The sequence below is a fragment of the Physella acuta genome, unplaced genomic scaffold (assembly GCF_028476545.2).
Source record: "Physella acuta isolate Inbredline_101_S28 unplaced genomic scaffold, ASM2847654v3 ptg000768l, whole genome shotgun sequence".
Taxonomy (NCBI): domain Eukaryota; kingdom Metazoa; phylum Mollusca; class Gastropoda; family Physidae; genus Physella; species Physella acuta.
Window position 1 is genome coordinate 10,459 of NW_026732286.1, and position 27,074 is coordinate 37,532.

The 27,074-nt window shown below is 37.4% G+C and overlaps 2 protein-coding genes across 2 annotated transcripts in view; one reads left to right on the forward strand and one right to left on the reverse strand.

Annotated features, from left to right (window-relative positions):
* Nucleotides 1-425: 425 nt before the first annotated feature.
* On the forward strand, nucleotides 426-1,510 carry LOC131950495 (uncharacterized; the record flags this gene model as incomplete). The annotated part of the gene is made up of 1 exon (XM_059312688.1): nucleotides 426-1,510. A coding segment is annotated over one exon (1,085 nt), but the record flags the coding sequence as incomplete, so codon positions are not given.
* Nucleotides 1,511-12,321: 10,811 nt separating this feature from the next.
* LOC131950489 (uncharacterized) overlaps nucleotides 12,322-27,074 on the reverse strand; it is a 55,067-nt gene continuing 40,314 nt past the window's right edge. Inside the window, exons 14-17 of the mRNA XM_059312679.1 lie at nucleotides 26,062-26,342; nucleotides 23,611-25,194; nucleotides 14,276-17,856; nucleotides 12,322-12,452 (exon numbers count right to left, since the gene is read on the reverse strand). Coding sequence (XP_059168662.1) covers nucleotides 12,322-12,452; nucleotides 14,276-17,856; nucleotides 23,611-25,194; nucleotides 26,062-26,342 — 5,577 coding nt within the window. The remainder of the gene's footprint in view (nucleotides 12,453-14,275; nucleotides 17,857-23,610; nucleotides 25,195-26,061; nucleotides 26,343-27,074) is intronic.

The window sequence follows — 27,074 nt, forward strand, 5'->3', positions numbered from 1 at the left end:
CTTTGAGCTTAGATCACACGTTTTAAAAATATTTTTGGCTTGTTTTTAAGCTTCCAAGCGCCTTTTAATATTTTCGCCTGCATGGTGATGTTTTGCCATTGAGATTTTGTATTGCAAATATTATAATTATTTTGACATTATCATTTTTATATTATTAGTATTATTAGTACTTTTTATTATTATTGTCGTTTATTGCATTATTATTACTATTACAATTTTTAAAACCAGTATCTTTACTAGTATCATTACCATTATCATTACCAGTAACATTATCATTAACGTTAACATTACCATTATCATCATCATTAACATTATCATCCTAATCATGATATTTGTTGTAGTTCCGTGGTTTTTGTCGTACATTTTGTTTTAATTAATTAAAACACTTGATTACCATCCTGACGTGTTTCCTCTCCCGTCCGCAGCGAACGTCCTGAACCGAGTGGAGGAGCTGCGAGGGCCGTCCGTCGACTCGTACGACAAGCTCATCGCCTGGCTGGCCGAGATGGCCGAGAGCGACAACGTCGAGCTCGACACCTCCGTCTTCGTCTCCCAGCTCAACCGCGTCTGCGGGGGCGCCACGCAGAACAAGTACCTGGGCGTGTCCACCAGCAACGGGGGCGTCGTCCCCACCCCAGGGAGTTCCTTAGTTTGCGGGAGCCGGCGCCCGCCCAACCTCCGGCAGAATTCCACTTCCTGTGACAGCCACGCCAGTTCGGATCTCACGAGACCTCGCGGGTCTACGAGATCGGAGGATTTTTTAGATCCGAAATCGGCTTGGAGGTCGGGGGTCAACTCTCGGCAGACGACCTTCAGCGATGACCTTGAGGAGGAAGACTCCGAGGTGAAGAACGCGTCCATGGAGTCGCTGTACAGCAGCACGGACCGAGACAGTGAGCTGGGCAGCATGTCCGCCTACGACGCCAAACGCGACGGGGAAAACCCGAACGCGATGACGTGCTCGCCTATTTTTAGAACATCCCTCGCCAAGCGATTCTGCTGCGGGCGGAAACTTTTCGGCAGCCGGAACTGCAGCTCCAGCACCGGAAATCTGGATTTATACGAGAGCGGCGACGCTTCTGATGAGACGTGCGGGACCAACGACGTGCTGAAGCGTCGGAGCGTCAGCTTGCTGAACCTGTCCCCTCCCGTGTCGATCCTCCCCGGGGAGAATATACCCAAGCTCGTCTTCACCAAAGAAGACGACGACATGTACGAGCTGACCCCGCGGATGGAGCTGAAGAGACAACGCCGGAAGATGAACCCGAGACCGGTTTCCTCGAGCCGGAAACCGGCTAAATTTGAAAGACAGACTTCCCTGCAGCCGGATCTCATCCCGACCACTCCCCCGGTGCCGGTCACGGTAGTCGTGCCGCCCATTTTTACGACACCGCCGGAAACGGTCGCCGGAAAACCGCCGGATGTTCCGGTGTTTTTAGACGACGCACTACTGGACGGAAATATCGCGGACATTCTCTTCTCCGTGGAAGCTCTGTGGCCAAGAAAGTGAGGTTTCTTCCTGGTCGTGTTTTTTTTTCTCTTTTACCCTCCCCCTAGTACAGGGGGAGGGGGTGCAGACGGAACATGCGCAAAGACTCGACACCCACTCGGCTCTGGAAGTGGGACTTAAATAATCGATTCCAGCCAAGATAAATATCTAGATCAAACAATCTTTGGCAGAGTTTCTTCCAGCCCCGAAAATTTTTTACCGCCCCCCCCCCCCCCCCCCGAACGAAATGAAATTTATGTAATTTATATAGAAAATATATACTTTTAACAGTGTCCGCCCCCCCGAAGAAAGTTTACCGCCCCCCCCCCCCCCCGAAGATTTCAAGTGCCCCCCCCCCGGAAAAAAAGTCTGGAAGAAACACTGATCTTTGGGCCCTCGTATCGTTGTAGAAAAAAATCCCCGAGTCGATTACTCGATTTCACTGGCACGCGATACTTATCTATTTTATGACGCTTGTTTTTTCTGATTGGAGGCCACTCATGGGCCGCCATCTTGGAATAGCAGACACTTCCTGTGAGTCACGTGACGAACAGTGTCACCATGTTGGCCTGGTAAACAAAGGTCAACGGAATTATTAATGTGTTGGTACTTCCGTTCTACAAGAATTTATATCATTTCCAATTGAAGCCGAGAGCGTATCACAAATGTGTGTGCACTTTTACTACGGAGCACCAGCAAGCCATTGATGTGTATCACTCCTATCCATACTGATCTAATCCCTGTTTGTTAAAAACAAAAATATCGTATGCCTAGCCAATAGACTTACTACAATTTTAGGACCTGTACCCTTAAACGGAATTGTAAGCTCACGACAAATAATTTAACATAGCCTTAAGTTTAGAGAAGAAAAAGTTTTTTTTTTAATATTTAAAAACATCCATTTCGATGTGGAAAATATACAAGTCGTACATCTTTATAGCTATTTCACACGAAAAAATAAAATAAAACATTGATGGCGAAACGTTATCTCCCCTGATCAGCAAATGGTTCCCCTAATACTTTAATTTGAAAGTAATTATACATGTTTCATTGTTTGTTTGTGTTTTAAGTATAATGGGATTTATTTATATTTTTAAACAAAATTACGATATGCTTTCTATATAATTTATAATTGGCTTGTATAGAAAATTATTTCTGATTATCAAACCATAATTCGTAATCAATATAATCTGTGTTATTATAAAAAAAAAAGTGTTAAAATCTGGGTTTACTCTAGATAACGAACTATCAGGAGCGGGAAAAAACCGCTCTGAAAAACTTGGCGGACGTTTCGTCATCTCTCGCGTGGTAGAAAATTCTAAAATTTACGCATTCTTAGCTTTTAAGTATAAAAACTCATAAAATCGGCTGCTATTTTAGGCGGAAAATTAATCTGGCCACTCTTCTCTTTAACGAAATACCAGGGTACATTTGCGTAGGCAGGAAGGTGTAGGGTGGATGGGGGTAGAAATTTGCTTGCTTCCCCCAACCCCAGTCTCCTCAATCCCGACCCCGTCTGGTATCCTCGACCCCCCCCCCCCCCCCCCTTCCCTTCCTCTACCCAGTCACAACTTAAGACAGTATAAATACACGAATTAAAAAAAAAAAAGAACGTGAATAGATGGGGCGAGAAGATCAAATCCTCACCGTTCAGAGAACGAGGATGTGACGTGGGCAATCCGAGATGATCCCGTCCAATCCATTGCTTATACAGAGTTGTGGGATACAGGGGAGACAATTGAGGGGAGATAAATCATTTAATACGTCGCTTCCATTTTACATCAGTATCTATATATATAATTCTCTTCTGGGAGCCGTTAGAAAACAAGCTGCAAGCGCCTCCTTGCAGTCCCCTCTCTTTCTCTCTATCACTATCACTACCACCCCCACCCCACCATTGTCTGGTGAGCTGTGGTCACGCTGTTTACATTTTACAATCATAGAGACGGGTTTGGTGACGGCTATTAGGGGCAGATAATTTAGTTTGAAACGATTTTAAACTTAGAGGAGGTAACTAAGAGGAGGCTGCTTTCACGTGGGGGGGGGGTAGTGTTTTTAAGCAAATATTTTCAGTGGCAGTATTGGTACTGTCGAATTCACAAATTATAAATTACTGAAAAGTAGAAAAAAAAAAAAACTAAATAGCGGCGTATGATACGCAGCGGGTCGGCTCGTATGTATATATTACACATGCGTATGTGTGCTGTTATTAATATATACAAATACACTCAGCTTTGTAGTGATATTTTTTAAATGAATAATTACAAACCTTTAGATATTTTAAATTGAATCTCATTTGATGTTGGTCCAAAAAAATGTCAAGTTTTTCGTCATTCGTAACGACATTCTGAAAGAATTAAGCCGTACAAAAGGGCTTTTTTTAAAAAAAATTAGCAAGATAATGCACATAACAAGTTTATCTTTTCATTAAAGTTCGCAAATATCACAGATTTTAAATTACATCGGTTCATTAAAGCTCTAACTATAATTAGAAAACCTATTCTGTTTTCAGCAATTCTACCATGGGTATTTCCCCTTGTGTTACTCTTCAGCTGAGTTTAATTCATTGTCTCCCTTCTTTTAGTATCTACAACAAATTATGTTGTTAGGTAAATATTGATCTTTTAAAAAGCAAAATATAATTGTGAATGTTTATTATTTTCTATCAATTATAGGGTCTCTGATGATACAGATTTAGAACCGCGATATCTCGAACAAACATTAGTTTATACCCCAATCTGTCTACACATTCCAAAGTCTTTGTAAAGACATCACATGCAGTATTGCTTCCAGCTTTAGTGGAAAGTGTAACTTGTTTAAAAAATAATCCTGACTCTTTTATCACAAATACTAATAAGACTATTTATTATCTTATAATAGATATATAAACGACATTTAAAGGCCCCTAAACATTCGGGGCCCTTGGGTGCTACCTGTTCAGCCCTGCGCTTTATCCGGCACAAACCGCGTCTGTACATTAGCACACTTGAGTACACCTGAGAACATATCTTGCTTGCATTGTTTACATGTCGCCCTCAATCAATTTTTAATTATTCGTAGAATCTGTCCTTTTCGCTAAAATTTAGGGTTTTGTTGGTTGTTGGGTTTTTTTTTGGGGTTTTTTTTTTTTTTTTTTTTTTTGCAAAATAAAAATGTCTTTTTTATTCATTCTTTTGGCGCTAGGTAACCCGAGGTTAATAGCGAAGATCGCAATTTCAGTTATCCTTTATACATTATCCTACGCGAGAAACGTCGGTTCTCCATAAGCACTTCTATATCAGGATGCCATATTTAAATACAGACCAAGACAGGTAAAACTATACATCAGCTGGTGTATCCAAATGAGTGGAAGATCATAGTTTTCAAATCCAATAAAAAGTCAAAGATCTAAATGCTTGACCCAGGTGTCAAAATGTGTAACTACGGCACATTTTTTTAAAAATTTAACCAATTATTCGAAACAATTCAACTTTAATTAAAATCGCCATTATTATGTTTACAGCAGACACGTCGCTGTAAATAAACCCGACCAGCAATTTAATTAGCACCCTTAAATTTCTAATTAAAAATTGAGAACGTGGATAATTGGGTTTTCTTTTTCAATTCCTTTTTTTTAAAACAGGATGCAACCCTAACACCTTTTTTTCCCCTCTCTGATTGAGTGTGGCTGTTATCCTATGTGACAGAATTTAGTAAACATTTTAACAAATTCATTGTAAAATATAAGAGCACTCTTACGTGTAAACTCAAGCAACGAAATATCACAGTTACGGTTCTTTACAGTATCTCAATGCACGTTGATATCAAATTAAAAGCAATCAATTTTGTGCACCTCTTGCGATTTTTTTTAATTGTCAAATTCCGGAAACGCTAACCGGAAGTGCTTTTTTATTTCAATTTAATCTTTAACTAGTGTAGGCCAATAGGCCTACTTAAATTCTGATTGTATTATACCTGCCAGATTTTTCTAGTACTTACGGTCAGAAATTTTATTTTTTATTTTTATCAACATTGTTATCATTACTTGTAACAAGTAGTCAAATGACCTTGTATTTGTTGACGTATATTAAAAACTATACTCATGCACTTTTGTAATTTGACAAAGTATGGTTTTTTTTAAAAGCAATTTGTTTGAACACTTTGTCACGGTGTATATATTCCATTAGATTTGTTGGGGTTGGTTTACATAATCGCGTGGATAATTCACGTCTGCTAGTGTCGATGATTACTGGAACTGGCATCTAATGTAATAGCTTATGTATGATATGTGTAACTGTCAGTGGAACTGGCATCTAACGTAATAGCTTATGTATGATATGTGTAGTATTCACCTTGAGCACACGCACATGTAAATATGAAGCCTGCAGGGGTGATGCCCCCCTTTCCCCCACCACCACCCCAACACAATTGTTTAATAACAGATGTTAAAAAATAAAGATTTCACAATTATCTTTTTTATTCACTGTGAAAACATATATTTTGTTCAACTGCCCCAACCCTATAACGCTACCCCCACCCCTTAACCTTCACCCCCATCTCTTAACCCCACCCTCACCCCTTAACCCCGCCCTCACCCCTTAACCCCGCCCTCACCCCTGTAGTGCGACTGTTACTATTGTTTTAGGCACATTTTACACTCACAACCTTTATAATCATTGCTATTTGTTATCATTATTAGCTGACGAGTTCAACATTTCTTCCTGGTAAATGGTTTTTTCATGTCTTATTGGCAATGGTGCATCTGTATTATATAGTGGACGAATGCAATGGTCCATCTGTATTTTATAGTGGACGAATACAATGGTCCATCTGTATTTTATAGTGGACGAATACATGGGTCAGTCTGTATTTTATAGTGGACGTATACAATGGTCAGTCTGTATTTAATAGTGAACGAATACATGGGTCAGTCTGTATTTTATAGTGGACGAATACAATGGTCCATCTGTATTTTATAGTGGACGAATGCAATGTGCCATCTGTATTTTATAGTGGACGAATGCAATGGTCCATCTGTATTTTATAGTGGACGTATGCAATGGTCCATCTGTATTTTATAGTGGACGAATGCAATGGTCCATCTGTATTTTATAGTGGACGAATACAATGGTCCATTTGTATTTTATAGTGGACGTATGCAATGGTCCATCTGTATTTTATAGTGGACGAATGCAATGGTCCATCTATATTTTATAGTGGACGAATGCAATGGTCAATCTGTATTTTATAGTGGACGAATACATGGGTCAGTCTGTATTTTATAGGGGACGAATGCAATGGAAATCTGTTATTTAGTCTAAGAATAAAATGGTTCACCTGTTGTTTTTTTAGCCGATGAATACGATGATTCATCTATTACTATTAACACGATTAAGATGATCTTGAACTGTAAGGGATCAGTGTTCGAACCCACAGGTTCTAAATAAATAATTGCAAGTCCTATCGTCCGACCACATCCATCCCATTTTTCTTTCATAACAGCTGCGTTTTATGTGGCTTTTTATTAGTATTATTTTTTTTTTACTGAATCTCATTTTTTTTTACAATTTGTGATGGAATATTTAGGGCATGTACACAATAAAATATGTTTAAATTTACTGTTTGTACTACCATATGGCTTATGTCATTTAAAAATAGTCGAATTTACTCTTTTGTGCTGCCATATTTATTTGATCTTAACGCGAACTGTGCAGAGTGTGGTTTTTAAAAAAAACATGGATATCGGGTCTGGTTCTGAATGTGATTGATATACTCTTGATAAAATAAATTCTCAACTGATACAACTAAAACAATGTTTGGTATCAAAATATCAAACAATGTTTAGTTACAAAATTTGCTATAGTATCGACTAAGTCCCCTTATGGCTGAAATAGTGATCTCCCATGAAAAAAATAACAGGAGTTGTGATTTTATTGCCAGAACTAGCGGGTTCCCAGAAAAATGCGCAAACGAAAAAATTGCGCAATCGGGAAAATGCACAAGCGGAAAAATGCGCAAATCCAAATTTTCATTTTGTGATATTTTTACAAGCTTTTATTTAACTCACTTCCTCGTCAGTCGTCAGTCGCCAGTCGTCAGTCTGTCGTCAGTCTAGACCGAAACGCAGGAGTGAAAATTCGGAAACTTCTACTTGACCGATACGATTCACATTTGACACGTGGGTCAAGACATGAAGACAATGCAATCTGAAACTAAATTTGACTTAATTGGATGCCTAATTAATTTTTTATGAATTAATAAAAATTTGGACCGAATTAGTAGGCATGTCTAGCCAACCACACCACACGCGTCATCACCTTCAATAGCTGCGCCATCACGTAATGGCTGTGTTCAAAAACCATTGCGCGCCTACTGAACGTGATGTTCAGTAGGCGCGCAATGGTTTTTAGTCATGTAACTCTATTGTAAATTAAACATGTAAAGTACTAAAAAAAAATCTCATAAAAAACGTTTTAATAACAAGCTTTTATGTAATGATGCACTAAAAAGTAGAAAATAAATTATACACTATTTAAATTACTATAAAGAAAAGCGTGGGTCTCTTCTCAAATATTAGTAAAGGTATCCAATAGGTACTAAAGTACTAAAGTGACCCACGCTTTTCTTTATAGTAATTTAAATAGTGTATAATTTATTTTCTACTTTTTAGTGCATCATTACATAAAAGCTTGTTATTAAAACGTTTTTTATGAAATTTTTACAAGCTTTTATTTAACTTGCTTCCTCTGTCGTCAGTCTAGACCGAAATGCAGGAGTGAAAATTCGGAATCTTCTACTTGACCGATACGATTCACACTTGGCACGTGGGTCAAGACATGAAGACAATGCAATCTGAAATTAAATTTGACTTAATTGGATGCCTAATTAATTTTTTATGAATTAATAAAAATTTGGACCGAATTAGTAGGCATGTCTAGCCAACCACACCACACGCGTCATCACGTTCAATTGCTGCGCCATCACGGTACGTTCAATAGCTGCGCCATCACGTTCAGTAGGCGCGCAATGGTTTTTAGTCATGTAACTCTATTGTAAATAAAACATGTAAAGTACTGAAAAATAATTCATAAAAAACGTTTTAATAACAAGCTTTTATGTAATAATGCACTAAAAAGTAGAAAATAAATTATAGACTACTATTTAAATTACTATAAAGAAAAGCGTGGGTCTCTTCTCAAATATAAGTAAAGGTATCCAATCGGTACTAAAGTGACCCACGCTTTTCTTTATAGTAATTTAAATAGTAGTCTATAATTTATTTTCTACTTTTTAGTGCATTATTACATAAAAGCTTGTTATTAAAACGTTTTTTATGAATTATTTTGTGGAAAAATGTTATGCTATTGTGTAGGCTTATGCGTGGTCGTTCTTTGCTTACGTCTATAAATGACAGATTTTATTTTTAACTTCCTTGCGCACATTTTTCGTGTTCAATTTTCCGTTGCGCATTTTATTCTGGTTACCTAAATAGTTCTAATTTAGATTATAGCCCTGGTATTACCAGGTGATGCATTACACATCGCATCATGTACTTCATTTCATATCATCTTATCAGGACCAATGGGAAACATATTGTAATTATATACAAGCTTATGAGGGAGGAATATGGGGTGAGCGGGGTTGTTTTGTGAGCTAACACGCATACATTTTTTTATTATGTTAGTTACGTGGAGGGGTGTGTCCGTTCAGTGTTGATAACATATACAGAAATTGTCGCCAGTCTTGTGTCATTTTTATTTTACAAATTAAAACCATGAATCCTATTAAATAAACACATGCTTCGGTATTTATCAACAGCTAGCAAATGACGTCACGCATTTAAAATTAATTTTCACCAACCCCCCTATAGTCACGGCGTCTTAACTAAAACATACCACAACCCCTTAAAATAACGTCATAAAGTTACAGTCTACTACTCCTAACCCCCAAAATCCCAACACAAATGTTCAAGTGTTTTTTTATATAAATTTGTCATTAAAAAATACATATTACTGACCCTTTATGTCACAAATTACATCAAGCTATTATCAGTTAGATGTGTTTTTGTTTGACAAAATGTGTCCCTCCCAAATTGAAAAAATTGTACAAAACAACATATCGTGTATCAATGAAACCATGTAAATTTTGTATGTATGTATGTAAACAATGACTTTGTGTTTGTACACAAATGAATCTGCTTCCTTACGACTATTTATTGACAGCAACTTGTTTTTGTAAATACTTTTTTTGTCAATGTAAATTAGATGTGCAATTTTTCGGGGGTTACATTTCCATTAGCCGTACCTACATATTTTCGTAAAACTAGAATCGACGTCACCGTATAATGCTGTCATCAAACCTATGCTAGCCCCAACACCAAACCTTATCTAAATGTGGTGACGCCCTAACTAAAGACTACCTCTAAATTTAACTTCAAAATTCAATTCTGATGGAGGTCTACGGGCATCGTCAACGATGATACATAATATACAGACAGTGCAACCCTTCCCTCTTCTCTTCCCCCCCCCCCCATTGAACGAAAAGTAATTTATATAGAAATATATAAATTTAACGAATGTCCGCCACCCCCCCCCCCCCCCCCCCTCCTGAGAAAAAAGTCTGGGAAAAAAAACAGTGTATGAAGATATGTGGGTACGGCTAATCAGCAACAACCCTTTTTGTAGTTGGATCATGTTCACTTACATGCAATGCTATTTTCACTTTTGTAAGTTTAAATCGATTCCTCAAATGGAAGTTCACACTGCATATAGTTTTGTTTTGTTTTAATTATTTTTTTTTTGTTTTTTTTATTTAATTTCGGTACTGTTAAAACCGAAATATTTTATTAAGATACGCAACAACACAAACAGGATGAATAATAAAAACACCTGTATTTTACTTTTTCTGTTGTATTGTCTTTTTTTAAGATGTGTGAATGCTGTATTTTTAACTAGCGACATCGATACATACAATCTAGTTCCACGAAAAGCCGTCTGTCAGAACGCTGTTTTCAGAAAGTCGATTCTCAGAATTTCGATTTTCAAAAGTTCGATTTTTTAGAAGGTCGATTACCCTAAAGAACTGAAGAACTAATTTCCGGAAGCTTTGACGCGTACAACGTCCATAGCTATCGATGTTTCAAGCCAATTCATGTAGCTGTAAACTTAAACTACACTGTTCCAGAGGCGTAGCGACCCCTCCCGGCGTCCGGGAACAACTTTGAATTTGGCGCCCCCCCCCCCCCCATATATTTTTTATGTTTATAATTCAAAACTGCAACTAAAATGAGCTTTTAATTTTTTTCCAACTTGCCCGGGGACATATGTATCCCCCCCCCCCCAGTCGCTACGCCTCTGCAATGTTCTATGTCCTGTAACTATAAACTAAGTTGTCACGAATTTCAAATAATCTCGCAAGAAATCTTAGATTGGTTGTGACTATCGTAAAGGGGGGGGGGGGGGTCTATACTTTACTTCTGTGTACCGATTAAGTGACCAGATGTAAACAAATGCGAGACAAAAATCTCACGTGACCGGTGGTTTTCGCACCCTTCTCGCAATTTACCGCCTCGCCATTTCGCGTTTCGCAATTAACCAACACCCCGTTAGCTTATGTCCACTGGAAGCGCAAGTCACGTTTGCTGAGATCTCGGGAATGATATATATCATCCCAGCAGTGGCGTAGCTAGGAGAAGGCGGGTGGGGCGGCTGCACCCTGGCTCCGACCATAAGGGGGCGCAAAGAGGGGTAGAAAAAAAATCTCATTTTAAGCTAGATATTGAATTATACACAGTCAAAGTTAAGAAAGTTAGAGACTTGTAAAAAGTACCAACAATCTTTCAAAATGAGGGTGAGTGGCGTGTTTTCACCAGTTTGATACACTTTATAATATAGGAATGGAAAAGGGGCGCAAGTTTGATAGTTCGCCCCGGGCGCTACGCCTCTGCATCCCAGTCATTCAGATAAATGATTTTATATTTTTTTATCTCATCTGCTGAAGTTGCCCATGCACGTGAAACTTATGACACAAATAACTGTAGTGATGGCGTGATCGAATGGTAGAGCAATCGACTGCTATCCCAAAAGTCTAGAGTCGGGATATCGATACCTGACTCACGTTAGGGAAAGCAAAAGCGGCTGGGCATAGTGCTGACCACACTATCCCTTTATATGACGAGGTCAAGGAAACTGGTGAACTCTACAAAGACCTCTAACAGAGCTACACCAAACAATTGTTTCAATCAGCTGGTGTTTAATTACACATTACACCCCCCCCCCTTTTACCAAACGCTTTGGGAACTGACCTTGACTAAGGCTAAAACTCCATGGCTACCAGTTCCTCGAGTCAAAAGAATTTCTTTCATTCTAAATTTTAAAGTCATCTTTCAATCAAACACAACTTCATGTAAATTCCTTGTCTGGAGTTTGTATCTCTGTGATCAGTTTCTGTAGCGACAAACTCAAAAACTGGATTCATACCACACACTATTAACAAAAAGGGAAAAAAAATATCTTTAAATGTAATTTAATTTTAATATAATAATTCCTGTTTTTTTAAAAAAAAAAAGGCAAACTGAAAAAAACACAAATCAGATAAATAAATTGTATGTACATTTACTAATAAAAATGTATGAAAGTTTTTACAATAAATTATTATAAGCTTTAAATTAATTTAGTAAAAGGGTGTATTTACATATTATATATATTGAATCAAAGCTAAAACAGTGTCAGATTCTCAATGTGTGTTTCAAGACTCAGTTTCAGTTAGTCATAAGGTCCTTATGTGGTTCATTAAAAGTTCATCATTTAACTCTTTAAATTTATTTGTACTTTTTGCAAGCCCCTTGCTCAGCACTACGCAAGGTCCTCATTTGACTTGTTAATTTGTCTCTTTACAAGGTCCTCACTAGACCTTTTGATTTGTACCTTTACAATGTGCTCATTAAACTTTTTAATCAGTCTCACTGCAAGTTCCTTGTTCAGCACTGCACAAGGACAATTAAAAGCTCAACAGATGATTGGTAACATTGATCTAGTTAAATAAAAACTGAACTCAGGTGAACGAATCTACCCACCAGCCTGGGTTAGATTACTGTTACCACCATGACCTTAACCATGACCTTTACCACCATGACCGTTACCACAATGTGTTTGAATTTCACACCATTTCGAAAGTTTGAGAACCTGCACTGTAGCAATATATTTTATCTACAAAGCTGTGGTCATTGTAAAAATGAACTGGGAAAAATGAACACATTGGATCTAATTAGACCCCACACCATTGGATCTAATTAGACCCCCACACCATTGGATCTAATTAGACCCCCACACCATTGGATCTAATTAGACCCCCACACCATGGGATTTAATTAGACCCCACATCTAATTGTAATTAATTAGACCCCCACTCATGTAACAAAAATCATACAAAGTCCAACACACTCAAATCTAATGAATAGAAAATTAACCCTTTATAAATAGTAAAACATTTGAAATGCCCAATGTAAAATTTTAAATTTGTAATGATGACGGAACAAATTAAATTATTTCAGCAAAAGTGAGAACAATATTTTCTGAAATATTTCTTTAACTAGCATAGTTTTACCAACAAACTCAATTATATTCAGAGACATACATGTTCCCATTTGTCAATAAAGGATTATTAAAAAGTTTTTTTTTTCAATTTGGCACAAAATTCATGCAAAACTTAATTAGGCCTACATTTTGTTCTTCAATTTATCAGTGACTGGGTTATCAGTACATGAACTCTATAAAACACACCCAAAAAAATGATGCTATTTAATGGTTTAAATTAGCTCATTATTTACAAGTCATGTCATGGCCAGCAACTGTTGCTTTCAATAATGCCATGTTAATATTTATATGCATACTTGCCAGACTGAACTATAAAAAAATATTGCTGACCAATTTTACTGAAATATGGACATATGTGCAAATAATCAACATAATTAAATATTTTATTAAAAAATAAATACCTAAGAATCTAATTTAATAGGTGAAAATAGTTTCCATTATTTAAAAATTGACAACTGGAAAGTTAATGTAAGAAATATTTGTAATACTGTTAGTAAATGTTAATTATTTACAATTTTTTTTTTACATGTTAATGCTTTAGTAACCAGAGTTATCTCTCTTTTTATAACCCAAGTTGGTGTACCTTAAAAAAATGGATGAAGAACCTGTAAATTATATCAAACTGTTTACACCCGAATTTCTCTGAGAAAAAGCTTTGAACTTTAAAAAAAAACAATGAGGAAAAAAAAATTGTAAACATTTCAAAATGCCATGTTTTTTTAATATAACGCAGAATACATTTAAAGTGATAATTCAAGTTCATAACACCATAAAAATATAGATGTGACCATATATAATTGTTTGTTTTATAACAGTGTTGGAGATCTTTTGTCCTGAATAATGTTCCAAATATATTGGTGTGGTTAAAAAAAAAAAAAAAAAAAAAAAAAAAAAAAAAAAAAAAAAAAAAAAAGTGTGGTAAGATAATTTTAAATGTACCTGGAATTGTGCTCTTCAGGTTTTGAGATTATCGAGTTATTTACCTTGATGAATTAAAAAGACAGAATAATATTGTATACTTTGATGAGGCGGGTGATTTAGTCTTTATGAATTCAACACAGAATGTGAATTATTTTCTTCAACTTGAAAGAGAATGTATTGTGATGAACTAAAGTCAGAATGTGAACTGTTTACTTTGGCGAGGTGGAGGATTTGGAGTCCCTGGTAAAAAAAGACATGGGTGAGTGGGTTAGTCTAGACAGGAAAGATTGACCTTTCTTGACCGATGGCTCTTTGCTTGCTGATGGCGGACTCTCCTTGCTGGTGGTCAGGGGAAGTAAGTCTGGAGTGGGGTGGGGGACTTGGTCATGCGGTGATTCAGAGCAGCTTGGCGAGTTACCATAGCGACACCCATTGGAGCTTAAGCTAATGGATGAAGGAGACTGGCGGGTTGAGCTAGCATCACAGCTGTTTCTAGCTGGATGCAGTTCGCTTCTTCTGTGGGATCCGGGAATAAAAGTCGAATCAATCCCTAACGGATTAGGGGATTTTCGGATATGCTCATGGTACGACATGTGCCTGGATTCCTTTCTACCGTGGTGCCGGTGATTATTATCCACATGCGGATGCGACAGCGGCCGGCTTGGAAAGTACGGCACATACGCCGGATCAAAAGTACCACCCACTGCAGCCTCGTCCTCATTCCTAGTGCACTGCGGCTGAAACGTCTTGTGGTCAGGGGTTCTCAAAATAACTCCATCCTGCTTGGATTTCCTGCTGTGCTTGTTCGGATAGGGCTCAGCTCCATTGAAGGTTTCAATGATGGTCGTGGAGGTCGGGCTCTCCCTGCAGTCCGCCTTCCTTGGCTTGTTGATGTTCACCAGGACCTTGTTCCGGCTTCTCTTCTCCGGGGCAGCTCTCAACACAACCTGTTCGTTCTTTAGAGTCCCTTGGCTATCTGATTCCGAGGGCACCAAAGTTCCACTGTCTGAGCTTTTGTTAGCTAAGGTGTAATCGTTGTATGGGAGGATGGAGAAAAAGTCCATGGGGGAACTTGTTCTGGGGTCTTTGTGTCTTGCTGGCTCGGCCAACATGTCATTGCTAGTTCTACTTGGGTATGATCCTGGTCGCATCTGTTGTCCGTTAAAACTGTGACCATTCACTGTTGGAAAATTGCAGTTTTTGTGTATGTTAAGCATTGGAGTACAAGAAATTTCAGTGCTTTGTGTGTTTTTGCTGGTCAGCTGATTAGGTTGAACTTGATGGAAAGTGGTCATGTTTTTCTGTGACCTTTCACCTTCCAGGGAGGTGGCCTTGAGCTGAGTCTCCCCAGAACTTGACCCCACGTTGCATCCAGGCATGTAAGACTTCTTAGGCTTGTAGCTGCTGCTCTCATCATAAGCCCCATCGTTGCAAGAAGAAGAAGATGCTGGGCATTTGACTGAGGTCTCCTGGTGCTTCAAACTATCTAACTTCATGGCTGTGCTGCTCACCCTACCTTGACTTGCTGAATTAGTTGGAGAATTTCCCTGGCTGTTGACGTAGCTGGATGTTAAATTTTGAACATCACACGGGCTGGGTGATGACACGGATTGCTGTCTAAAATCATTTCTTCTAGTGCATTCTGGGATATTTCTTTCACAGTTGTCCCTACTTTTGTTTTCTGACTGCGCACCAGTAAACATTGCTTGACCAGATTGGGCGCCACTTTTTAAAAACCCAGATTTTGCTTCACCAAAATGTGTGCCGAATGAATTTAAATGTCCTCTATCGCCTGATGCCTGGCTTGGTTTAGATCCCACACCAGAGATGAAACACTGGGCGACTGTGTTACTCTGTGGAAATTGTCTCCTCTTGTCCGAGTCGTCTTTTGAAGACAGTGTTATAACGGCCATGTTGGGTTGCATCATGAGGTAGGGTTGGTTGCCATCCACGCTGTCACACGACGGTGTTCTCATAGACAGCAGGCAGTTGCCTCGTTCTGGTTCAGACCTCTTCAGATTGAGGCTGACTTTAGCCTCATCATCATAATACAACCTGTAACGGTGCTCAAAGTCTTTGTCTTCTAGAACATAAGCTGGTGATGCAGATGCCATTTTATCCATATCTTTGTTTTCAAGCACAATTTGGTTTCTTGGCTTGATAAAAAATCTGTTAGCTTTGGTCTTTTCTTTTCTTACAGGCATGTCAAAATTCTCCCCAGTATACAAAATGCCGGAGTTATCCCAAGAAGTAAAACTTTTATTTTTATCTTTACAAGAATCAGAGCTCTGATCTGAAGAACAAGAGGTTTGGGAGATGTTCAAAATTTGACTGCTGGGACTGCTTGCAGTTTGTTTACCATCATATTTAGATTGGTCACTGGCTTGGTTAGGGTCAGGCCTTTTGTTGGAAGCTGATGGGAAAAGCTTTAAAAAACTTTTAGAAAGTTTATTTTCTGAATTTGCGTGTGTTTTTAGTACATCATTATAACTCTTATTTACTTGACTTGATGAACTGTGATGGTCTGTCGGTGGTGACGACTTCATACTTTTCTTACAATTTTTCTTGTGGGAAATAAAATTATGCTGCTGTTTATAAGGATGGTTTTGGTCAAAGTTCATCAGACTTCCTCGCAACTGGGACTGTTTGTCTAGTTTTTTATTTCCATCAGCGGGAGAGCTGGGTGAGGATTTTTTACTGTTGGACTCAAACAGAAATATAGCATCTGAACAGGGTTTTAGAGAATCCAAAACGTTGTAGCCGTCTGGGTCTGTGTTGGGGCATGGGATGACTTTCTCTGTCAGTAGGGCTTTCTTCTGGTCGTCGTCCAGGTTCTGTAGGATGGCCTTGTGTTGGGATTCTCCTTTAGACAACACCACCTCCCCCTCGCACTCCTCCTTACACAACTCACCGCAGCGACATCCCACAACCCTCCAGTTGCCAAGGTCAAGGCTGGTCCGCAAACCCACAGCGACCTCACTGTCACTGGCGCAGCCTGATTTGAGGGTTTCTTTCCTGCACATCTGACACTTGTAACACAAAGCCAAAGGTTTAGTTGTATGGGGCGGGTGTTGATTGGGCTCCCCCACACTGTGACGATGGTGGCATAACTTATCCTTCATGAACTTCCTCACAAATAAAGTTGACGATTCTTCAAGACTCCCATTACTAAAACTATCATTTTCTGATTTGCTCATCACTTGTTTGAATAACGGTTGTGAATTTGTAAGAAAGCGTTCATTCTCTTTCATAGAAATATTGACTTTACTCAAATCAGACCTGCAGTTATTTACAACATTTCCTGAACGCGTCTCCAGTTTTTTATCGATTTCTTTGTTCTCCACTCCTGGTGAATGAGTTCCCCTGCCATTTTTCTCTAAGAAGCTCTTCTGATTTGAAGTGTTCAAAATATCCAAACTAGCTGCTGAAGCTAGACCATTACTGTTAGAAGTTGAATGTTCACCATTTTTGTTGCTGTGATCCACAGGTTTAATCTCCATCCCTGAAGTTGAAGACTTCTCCAGGCTGTCCTGGAAATGTTGAAATTCTTCACTACTCAGCTCACGGCAGTCCTTACTATGTGATACCTGCCTTGCTTTATTCTTCATCTGTCTGTGAAACAGCTTCGAGACTTTAACAGGGCTGTAGGTGCTGTTGCCTTGGTCCCGGCGTGTCTTGATTTCAAAAGCGAGGCCGTCTGTAACATCGTCTTTAGGACAGCCATCGTTACCTTTGAGGTTGCGGGGCATGTTGGCTGGTGGTGATGATGAAGCTGTCATGGTGGACAGTGTTGTGGTGGATGCGGCGGTGGTGGCTGCGGCTGCCATCTCCATCACAACTTCTCTCTCTACATCAGCCAAGATGACTCTCCCTCTGAAAAAAACACATTTTTTTAATTAGTAAATAAACTACTACTCCTTTACAAATAAAAGCAAAACTTATGTGCTGTATGCTTATTATTACCACATTACCATATTGTCTGTAACACTGGCCATAACCTGATCCTTAAACTGTTGACAACCAAAAACTAGTCATTTTCTTATGTAGAGCCTACTTTTTTATTATGGGGCACCAGACCATCATTGATTATCATTTATAGTTTATCCTAAAGCATTCCAATACTTTCAAATTACGTAATTATTACTGTGCTTACTTAGGACTATCATGAGTTTTGGTTGTTAATGTTAACGGACAGGGAAAATTAAATATGTATTAGTAGATATGTATTCTAAAGCTGGCAATTAATCCTGACTAACAAGACAAGCAGAACCCAGCTCTCTATTTCTTAGCTGGTCATCAAATACAGAAAATCAGTTGTTTTTTTTAATTCAAGACAAAAACACAGAAAATTAGTTTAAAAACTACATTAGATTAAATCTAACATTTTTATGTTTAAGAATTTCAAGAGAAATTATTTATTGAGAATCTAAACAACCTTGAAACTTTATTAAGTTAAATTTTGAATGCTAAGCAAAGAAATCTTGATGAGGTACATTTTATTTAATCTTTGTTGAAGCAGTGTATCATTCAGCTGCCAGTTATAATTATTTTTAAACCAGATAGACCCAAAAAACCTGGGAGATGTAAATACCCAACACAACATTGCCAGATTGAGCACCTGATAAAAGAAGGTATTTAAGAAGCCTATGAGAAAGAAGAGACTGCCTAAAGTTTCAAATATGCACAAGAAATAAGAGTTCAAATAATTTGGTTTTGTTTATTTATTATTGACTTCAGAAATTTGAAAAGAAACTTTTTTTGCCAGTAATACAAATTATGGTCAAAGCGTGATTGATTTCCATGATTTACACACTAATTTTGTTGTTACTTAGCAAGCCAAACTTTATTTTTTATTGATTACAAAATCTAAAAATGGATTCTTTTTTTTTTTTGGAGTTTTTTTTTTATTTTTTGTGGGATGAAGATTTAAATTAGTATACAAGGAAAATTGGTCATTCTGAAAACCATGCTATCTGGAATGTACTTCAGTTGTACCATGCCAGTTAAAACAGAAATGTTCATGCCAAATAACTTTTATTTAAATAATTAGTAAAATTAGTTAATCTAAGAAACAAATTAAAATTTCTGACTTCATTTGTGAACAAAATGTTTCTGTTCATTGGCCATATTAATTTATTATAATCTAGCTGTGTGTGTACAATACTAATCTTTAACCCTTGGATTCAAGGCTAAGTTTCAGATTATGAAAAAAAAATATGGTCAGGGCTTGGTATTAGGATGAGTTTTTGTAGTTAAAGAAACACAATATGTGACATGTCAATCATATATAAATATTGCTAATTCACAAATTAAAACAAAATAATGTTTTAAGAAGAAATTTAGTAAGTAAATATATTGCCAAACATTACCTAGGTGATACCACACACACGATGCTCATACATCAGATTCTGTAAGTCTGGGAAGTAGAAGGTTAAAACATGACTCCATGCTGCTATAGTTTTATGCAGGCGGTTAGAGAGACTATCATAAATAAATGCTTGTCGACTGACATTCTTTTCAGGGTAGGTTGTTAAGGCAGAGAGAACATGTATCATTATTAGGGCTCATTTTTTTTTAACTAGGTAAAGAAAATAGATCTTTAACAAATATAAATTCACATAATTTGAATACTAACTAAAATTATTAATAATCAGTGATATTCATAAATATTTTAAAAGCAAATACACCATTGACCTACAAATGCAAAGTGCTTGAAAAATCAGTAAAAAAAAAAATTTTAAATAATTTGTATGCTTTTAAACTGAAGATGTTTAAGACATAAATTATTTTTTAAGCACAACAAACTTTTTCATACAGCAGGCTAGAATGTAGAATTATTTCTAAGTTAAAATAATTCAATTTCATCATTAAATCAAAATGAGTAACAGCTTTCTTTTCTTTTATTAATTTGAATTTATCAATTGATGAGTTGAATAAATATGGAAGAGAAAAACAAGAACCAGAACTCATGCAAATCATGCAACTCATAAAAGTTGGTGACAACACTGTATACTTGAAAGCCAATGTAGTAATTTTAGTATCTTGATTTTATGTTTATATTTATCAAATTTGAGAGAGTAACAATAGAATATTAGGTAGTGCTAAGTGTATGTTATGTCATTTATTCACAAAAATTATGGCATTTTCTTCTCTTAAACTTATCAGCATTAGTTATCTTTACTTTATTAATTTTTTTAATTACTGTACTGTACTAACAGGAATATCAGGATGTTTTAAATCTCTTAGAAAAATAAATAAGCACAATTATTTTAAATAACTTAGTTAGCAATCATAAATATTCCAATATGGTACATGGTTACAGATTATAATGTTAAGTAAATATGTTTTAATAAATTGGTGGAAGGTTATGTCAAAATGGTTGTTTGGTTTCCATAAAAGGGGTTGTCCATAGATGGCATCACACTTCTGAGTGTGGGTGAGGGTTCAGATTTTTGTGATTGTATGATCGCAATTGAGAAAAAAAAAAGGGGGGAGGGGGTTAGGGTCAGAACATGTGATGTCACACTCTTGCATTTTAAAAATAATTTTAGAACTGAATTTCACTGTTATTTTTCATTTTTTTTGTAAATTGTTATAACTACACCTAATTCTGACACCCAACCCCCCCCCCCCCCCCCCCCCCCCCCCCCCCAAGTTAATATTTTAAACAGAATTTCCTGTTTTAAAAAGGAAATTGAAAATCTCATAGAGTAGAGTAGGTTAAAGTGTGATGTCCTTTTAGGAAGTGAGATTTTTTCCCTTTTTGTGAAAATAAGTGATGGTAAAAATAGCTTTTAAAAAACATGACATCATTTATGAACAACACCCCAAAACAAACCAAAAACATATGCCAGTAAATGGTTTAGTATAATGGTAAAAGGAAAACAACACAAGGAATAAAGCTATAAGTGCTAGAATTGAGAAGGAATTTTCATATTCATCCTTCTTGGGTGTTTTTACTCTAAATTTGTAAAAGTAAGGAGATATGTCTTCAGATTAAGTATTTTTTTTTTGTTACCTGGTACCAAAAGCATTTAGTGTTTACTGAATGAGAGTAAATAAAGAGAATTATACAGTTGTTATTCAAGTTTTGGGTCCTGACTTCTCTTGTATTACTGAAATATGTTTTTTAATCATCACAGCATATTCAATTCATTGAACAGGGGGTGGAGGTGTTAAAAGCGACAATTATTTATTTATATAATCTAAAACACATAGTGACGATTTACTGAAACTTTGAACACAAGAGAAGTCTGAATTATGTTTTAGAATCTTACACTGCTTGTTGATCAGCTGTTTCAAATCATTTGAAAAAAAAAAGTATCATTTTATTAGCGAATGTATAGCTTTAGAAAAGAACGCCACAGAGAAAGCAAAGTAACAGGTGCAATATTTACATAATGTTCAATATATAATTATGTCTTTTAAATCTAAAATGCTCTCAAATATGCCATTTTGCAACATGCATCAATAAAAGCAATATAAAACATAAAATGTAAATGTGTTACAAAACAATAAATTTTTAAAATGAACAGCACAGACTAAGGGCAACAATAGATGTAATGAATTCTAGTACACCAGACAATATTTTAGGACCAAATAGACCAGTGGTTCCCAACCTTTTTCGACTGGCGACCCCCTTTCATAAAACTTAAGTGACCCGCGACCCCCATATAATTAACAAGTTGAAATTAGTAAAGAAAATAATAAGCACTAAATTAATATTTTCTAGTAGACTTTCAATATGGATTATTCTTGATAACTGTTTTAATACGATGAGCAAAATTACATTTACACAAGCATTAACTAGCATTAACAATTAAATTTCGCAAATTTAAGAATTCATCTTGTTATTCATCGGCAATGCTGATAACATCAAGGAAAACAGAGAATAGGTGACAATGCAGATTCTTCTTCTTTCAGCTCGGGGAAAATAACGCCGCAGTTCGTTGTCAAGAGATTCAAGATGTCCAGAATCCTTTCGAAATTTTATCTATCACACCACACTGCAGAGTTTCTCAAACATGACAGTATTTAAAATATTTATTTGTCCTTGCCAATTTTGCAGCTTTGATAAAAATGCCAAGAGATTATCATGAAAAGAGATAATATTCGTTCCTTTATCAAGTTGAGCTTATGTTGATGTTCGAATATATCTGCTAGTTTTGATACTCTCTCCAACCACACCATGTCGTTAAAGTATATCAAAAGGTCTTGTTTCCTTGCACTTCCAAGAACATCTTGATTTCATCTTTCAGTTCAAAAACACGATTGACATTTCCTATTGACAGTCTGCGTACTGAAGTGTAGAATCTCGTGATCTTTATTTATGTCTTTGCACAGTTCTTGAAACAGACAGGTGTTTAGGGCTCCAGATTTAATATGATTTGCGACTTTTATTAGCAATAAAGTCGGATAAGTGTTGCTGGCGAGAGCATATGTGAATTATGCAGTGGATTCCCTTTCATTAGGGAGCTAAATCTTTTACCTTTTACTTTTTTCTGAAACCCCCATTTTGACCCAAATATGAAGCACCATCCGTACAAACCCCACAGCCGTTTTCCCATTTTAATCCTCCAGTTTAAAAAAAACGTATTTATTTTCTCCATTATATCTTCACAAAACATCAACTCTTATTTGCTAACATCTGAATGAATATATTTCACAAAGACAAGCAACTGCGAACACGAACTCACGTCTGTCGATTCGTCAACTTGAAAATCAAACAATGGTGAAAGCTTGATTTCATTCTAAATTTGTCTTTTAACATAAGCCGCTGCATAGTATTATTAGACAGAGATATTTGTTGCATCTTTACTGCACTGGAATCCCCAAGAATTAATTTTACCATCTTCAGCATACATGGTTTGATGAGATTTTCTCCTTTGTGTGAGAGGTTTTTTGCTTGGCAATTTCTAATACTACTTCATACGATGCTTGCAGTAATGCTGTGCTTTCTTGGTGAAAACGTTCTGTTCAATCAAGTCTCTGACGTTTGCAACTAGCTTCATGCCGACGAAAGAACTACATATCTTTTTTGGTGTGTTCCGAATGACTCGTCTCAAATTGACGTTTGGAAGTTTTCATAGACTCCTGACTAAGAACAACTTTGCACAGTACAAATTGTTTATTCTCTATTCCATTTTAAGTGATGTTAGTAGTGCCGACTTTCAAATATTTTTCTAAATATTTTTTTTTTTTATTCATTGCTAGAGTTTAGTCTACCAGTTGGCGACCCCCCAGAAAGCCCTTCGCGACCCCCAAGGGGGTCGCGACCCCCAGGTTGGGAACCCATGAAATAGACAGTTGGGTACATTTTGAATTATTTATTTTTTAAATTTATTGAAGATAAACTCCTGCAAAATGACAGCTTGTTTTACCATCACAAAAAAGATGACAATAAAAACAGAAAGCTTTAAAAAGCAAAGCTTAAACTTTGGATTTGGTCACAAATTTAAAAATGGATGCTGGCAACATACCATACCAAGTTGGTGTAGCTAAATTTGAAACTTTCTGCAAAGTAGTCTAGAATGATTTTTATTGATATAAAAGAAAAATAGAAATGTGGAGCTCTAGAAATAGGCCTATAGATTATATAAGTACTTAAATATAATTTTTTCGACTTACTTCTTTTTGGTGAAAAGGTTTTTTATAGATGCTTTTAAATGCATTTTCTTCCTTGCACCAACTGGGTCGTCGCTAGCTTTAGGAAGGTCATGTGATGGGTTAAATCTCCCGCCATCTTTAGACTTTTTCCTCTCGTCTCTTTTCCCATCATCGTAATACACTGGGAAATCATTCTTATCCGTGTAAGTGTCAATGCGATCACTATTTTGGCTTTGTTTGGCCTCAGAATGGCCAGAGTCCCCTGGCATTTTAGTGTGAGCTGCCAGGTTGGATGATGAGAAAAAAGGATTGTTTCTGCTGTTGAAATGGGAGTTGTCAGCGGGGGCGGAGAAGGTGCTGATGCTCCTGGTCACACTGTCTTGAGAGTAGACTGGGGACTTTGGCTGGCTTAAGCCGTGCACCGTTGCTGAGTGCGAGATGGCTCTTTGATACTTGTTAGCTGGTGAGACCTTGGGTGCATCAGCTGCAGTAGACGAGCTGTCAGTTTTACTTAACCTTAACGGAAGCGGCTGTGACAATCTGTTTGCAGCGTAGGAAGATGGCGCCACGCTACTTTTGGGTGTTCCTGTGCCGTTTAAATGAACCGAAGATTCCAGAAACCCACTTAATGTTTTTGTTGTGCGGGGAGGAGGCAGTGGTGCTGTTTTAATGCTGGGAGAATTTCTGTTTGTTTCGGGGTTTGTGTTGACATCCGAGGCACTTTTCCTCATGCTGTTCCTAGCGCTGTTCTCCCCGGGCGCCACCGAGGCCAAAGACAACAAGAACTGCCTGTTTTTCTCAGACAAGTCCTGGCCTTCGTGTCTCGAGTCTTGCTGTGAAACAACTTCCTTCTCATTTCTCGTTGCATCAGACGACGACGGCTGGACAAAATTAATCTTGGCCTTGTCGATCTGAAAAACTTTTGGACCCGACAGATTAGATTCTTGTGGTTTAGCAGCCATCTGGACAACATTACAGTTTCCGTCAGTGTTAGTGACGTCACTGATTGCCGCTAATATTTCAGGAGTGTTGTGGACGACAACTCCACTCTGGTCTGGCTGAGTTACCTGCTCATTCATGACTAGCAAGTCGCATGTTGTTGAATTACTTGATACCATCAGCTGTGAACTGGAACTCGGGTCCTCGTCTAGTGGACTTAACGGCTTCGGCACATCCTGGGGTAAATTTTCCCCTAAAGGAATAGGTTTCAGCATGCCGTTCCCTTGATTTGATGTGTACAGTTTTTTAGCCAGACTGGCAGTGACGTCGGCAGCGCTGAATTCTACCGGCCTGTTTATATCCTGCGAGTGCCTGTGGATTCGCAACCCGTGACTGTCGAAGCTGGCTTGAATGATATCAAGGTCAAGGTCCTGACCATCGTTAGAACAGCGGCTGCTGCTGTGCTGGTGCGAGCCGCTGGTGCCCAGAGAATGTGTGTCACTGGTGCGGGTGTCATCTTCCTCGTCGTCTGCATCATCGATGAGGGCAGATGAAGGGTACATGGAAGGACGCGTGGGCAGCAAGTCGTGGGCAGAGAGTGGTCCCCTGGCGTGCCCAGTTCGGGATTGCATTGCTGACTCAGGCCAGAAAGATTTATTTCCAGATCTGAAAAATAGTTTAGACCTTATTGAGTTTAACTTTCAACTACCAACATTTTTAACTACACTAGACACTACAATGTGATTGGGTAACTAAATTTTATCACAGTATTCAGTCTATTTCATTAATTATTTCCTTGATATTTATCATGTAAATTTGTTTATACTCAGTATATTATAAAGTGAAGCCATTCATTTATAAAATCAAACAACACAATTATTTATATTTTATGTAGTATTACATAATTATCAATTCAGGATGTAGAAATTCCTTAAGTGATCAAATGTTATAAAATAACATGTTGATCAATTATTCTTTCAAGACAATTATATGAAAAACTTGAGATGGTTAAAATCAAACTGGCATATTTTTTATAGTTTTTTTTTATATGAAAATGTATGTGGGCTTAAAATTAAATTATTCAAACTGTTAAAAAAATCAAATTGTTTTTTTCTGCTTAAAATATTTAAATATATTATAATTTCAACAAATATTTGGGTATTTCCTGTTAGGCCAGTGAAATAGTAATAACTAAAGCAATTTTATATTTTGATTCAGTATTGCCAATAATAATGTCAAACTGAACAAAAGCCTAAACTTAACCCTAATCCTAAAAGAAACATAAGCTTGAAGCAAAGCTCAAGTTTCTCTTTAAGTCCAATGTCCAGTCTGCTACACAAAACAAGTTTTCCTCTAAGCCCAAAATCTAGTCTAGTACACAAGTTTTTCTACAAGCCCAATATCTGGTCTGCTACACAAAACAAGTTTCTCTAAGCCCAACATCTAGTCTACTACACAAGTTTTTCTCTAAGCCCAACATCTAATCTAGTACACAAGTTTTTCTCTAAGCCCAACATCTGATCTACTACATACATAAGAGGCTGTGACCTCCTGAGATGCTTCCTACTGATGATGGTTGGCCTGTGCTGGGCTTCCAGCGCGTTTGGCCCAAAAGCTGAGTGTGGACGTGGCAGTGGACCGGGGTACTGGTACGGCCGCTGTTGTAGCTCCCTGTGGTGGAGGTACTGCTGCTGCTGCTGGGAGTGGGTGATGAAGTCGATGGCTGAAGACGGGCGCATGCGCGGGGAGTGGGAGCCGAGGAGGTAGTCCTGGGACTGGGTGCGGCCGGCGGGGGACAGGTGTCTTTTCTTGACCTGTGGGAGAGGAGGGAAAGAATAGAGTAAAGGAATAATATAAATACAACTGCTACAACTGGAATACAACTGTATTAACATAAATGCTCATTTTTAGATCGAATTGTAAATGTATCAAAGCCACTTGTAATAAAAAATAAAATACAGTTGTGAGTTCTACATATATTCATTTAGTAATAATGATTAGCTAAATTATTTTGCAAGGGAATCTTCAAATTACTTAGTTTCATTAAGCTGTATTAAATTTCTTCCTTAATTATTTTTTTTGCAGTCTTTGATTCAAAAACCATCTAGAGTTCTTCATTGGTTATTCATGTGGTAATTCAATATCAAAATTTTGAATTGCTATAAATTGAGAAAATGGAATTTTTCTTTTAAGTTTGAATCCAAATTAAACTAAATTATTTTCTTTGGTTGGTTTTTTTATTTTATTTTGTATTGTTATGTTGGACAGCATTTCCTCCAATACAATTATGTATTACGTGTCAGCATATTATGTTTCATATGGCTTGTTGAATCAATTGTCATCCTGCTTTTATCTCTGAGTTTGCCTCTATAGCTTTTGTACATCTAAGAACAAACTACAAGGCAGCAGTTGTTTGAGTTTGGAGTTTTCTCCCCTAGATGGGTTACTGCTCCCAGCTAACTAGCCTCATCTGCCTGAGGTTTGATCTCCAGTCTTCTGGAATAAGCCCAACTACACCATACCCTACTCTTTGTTTATTTCTGTTC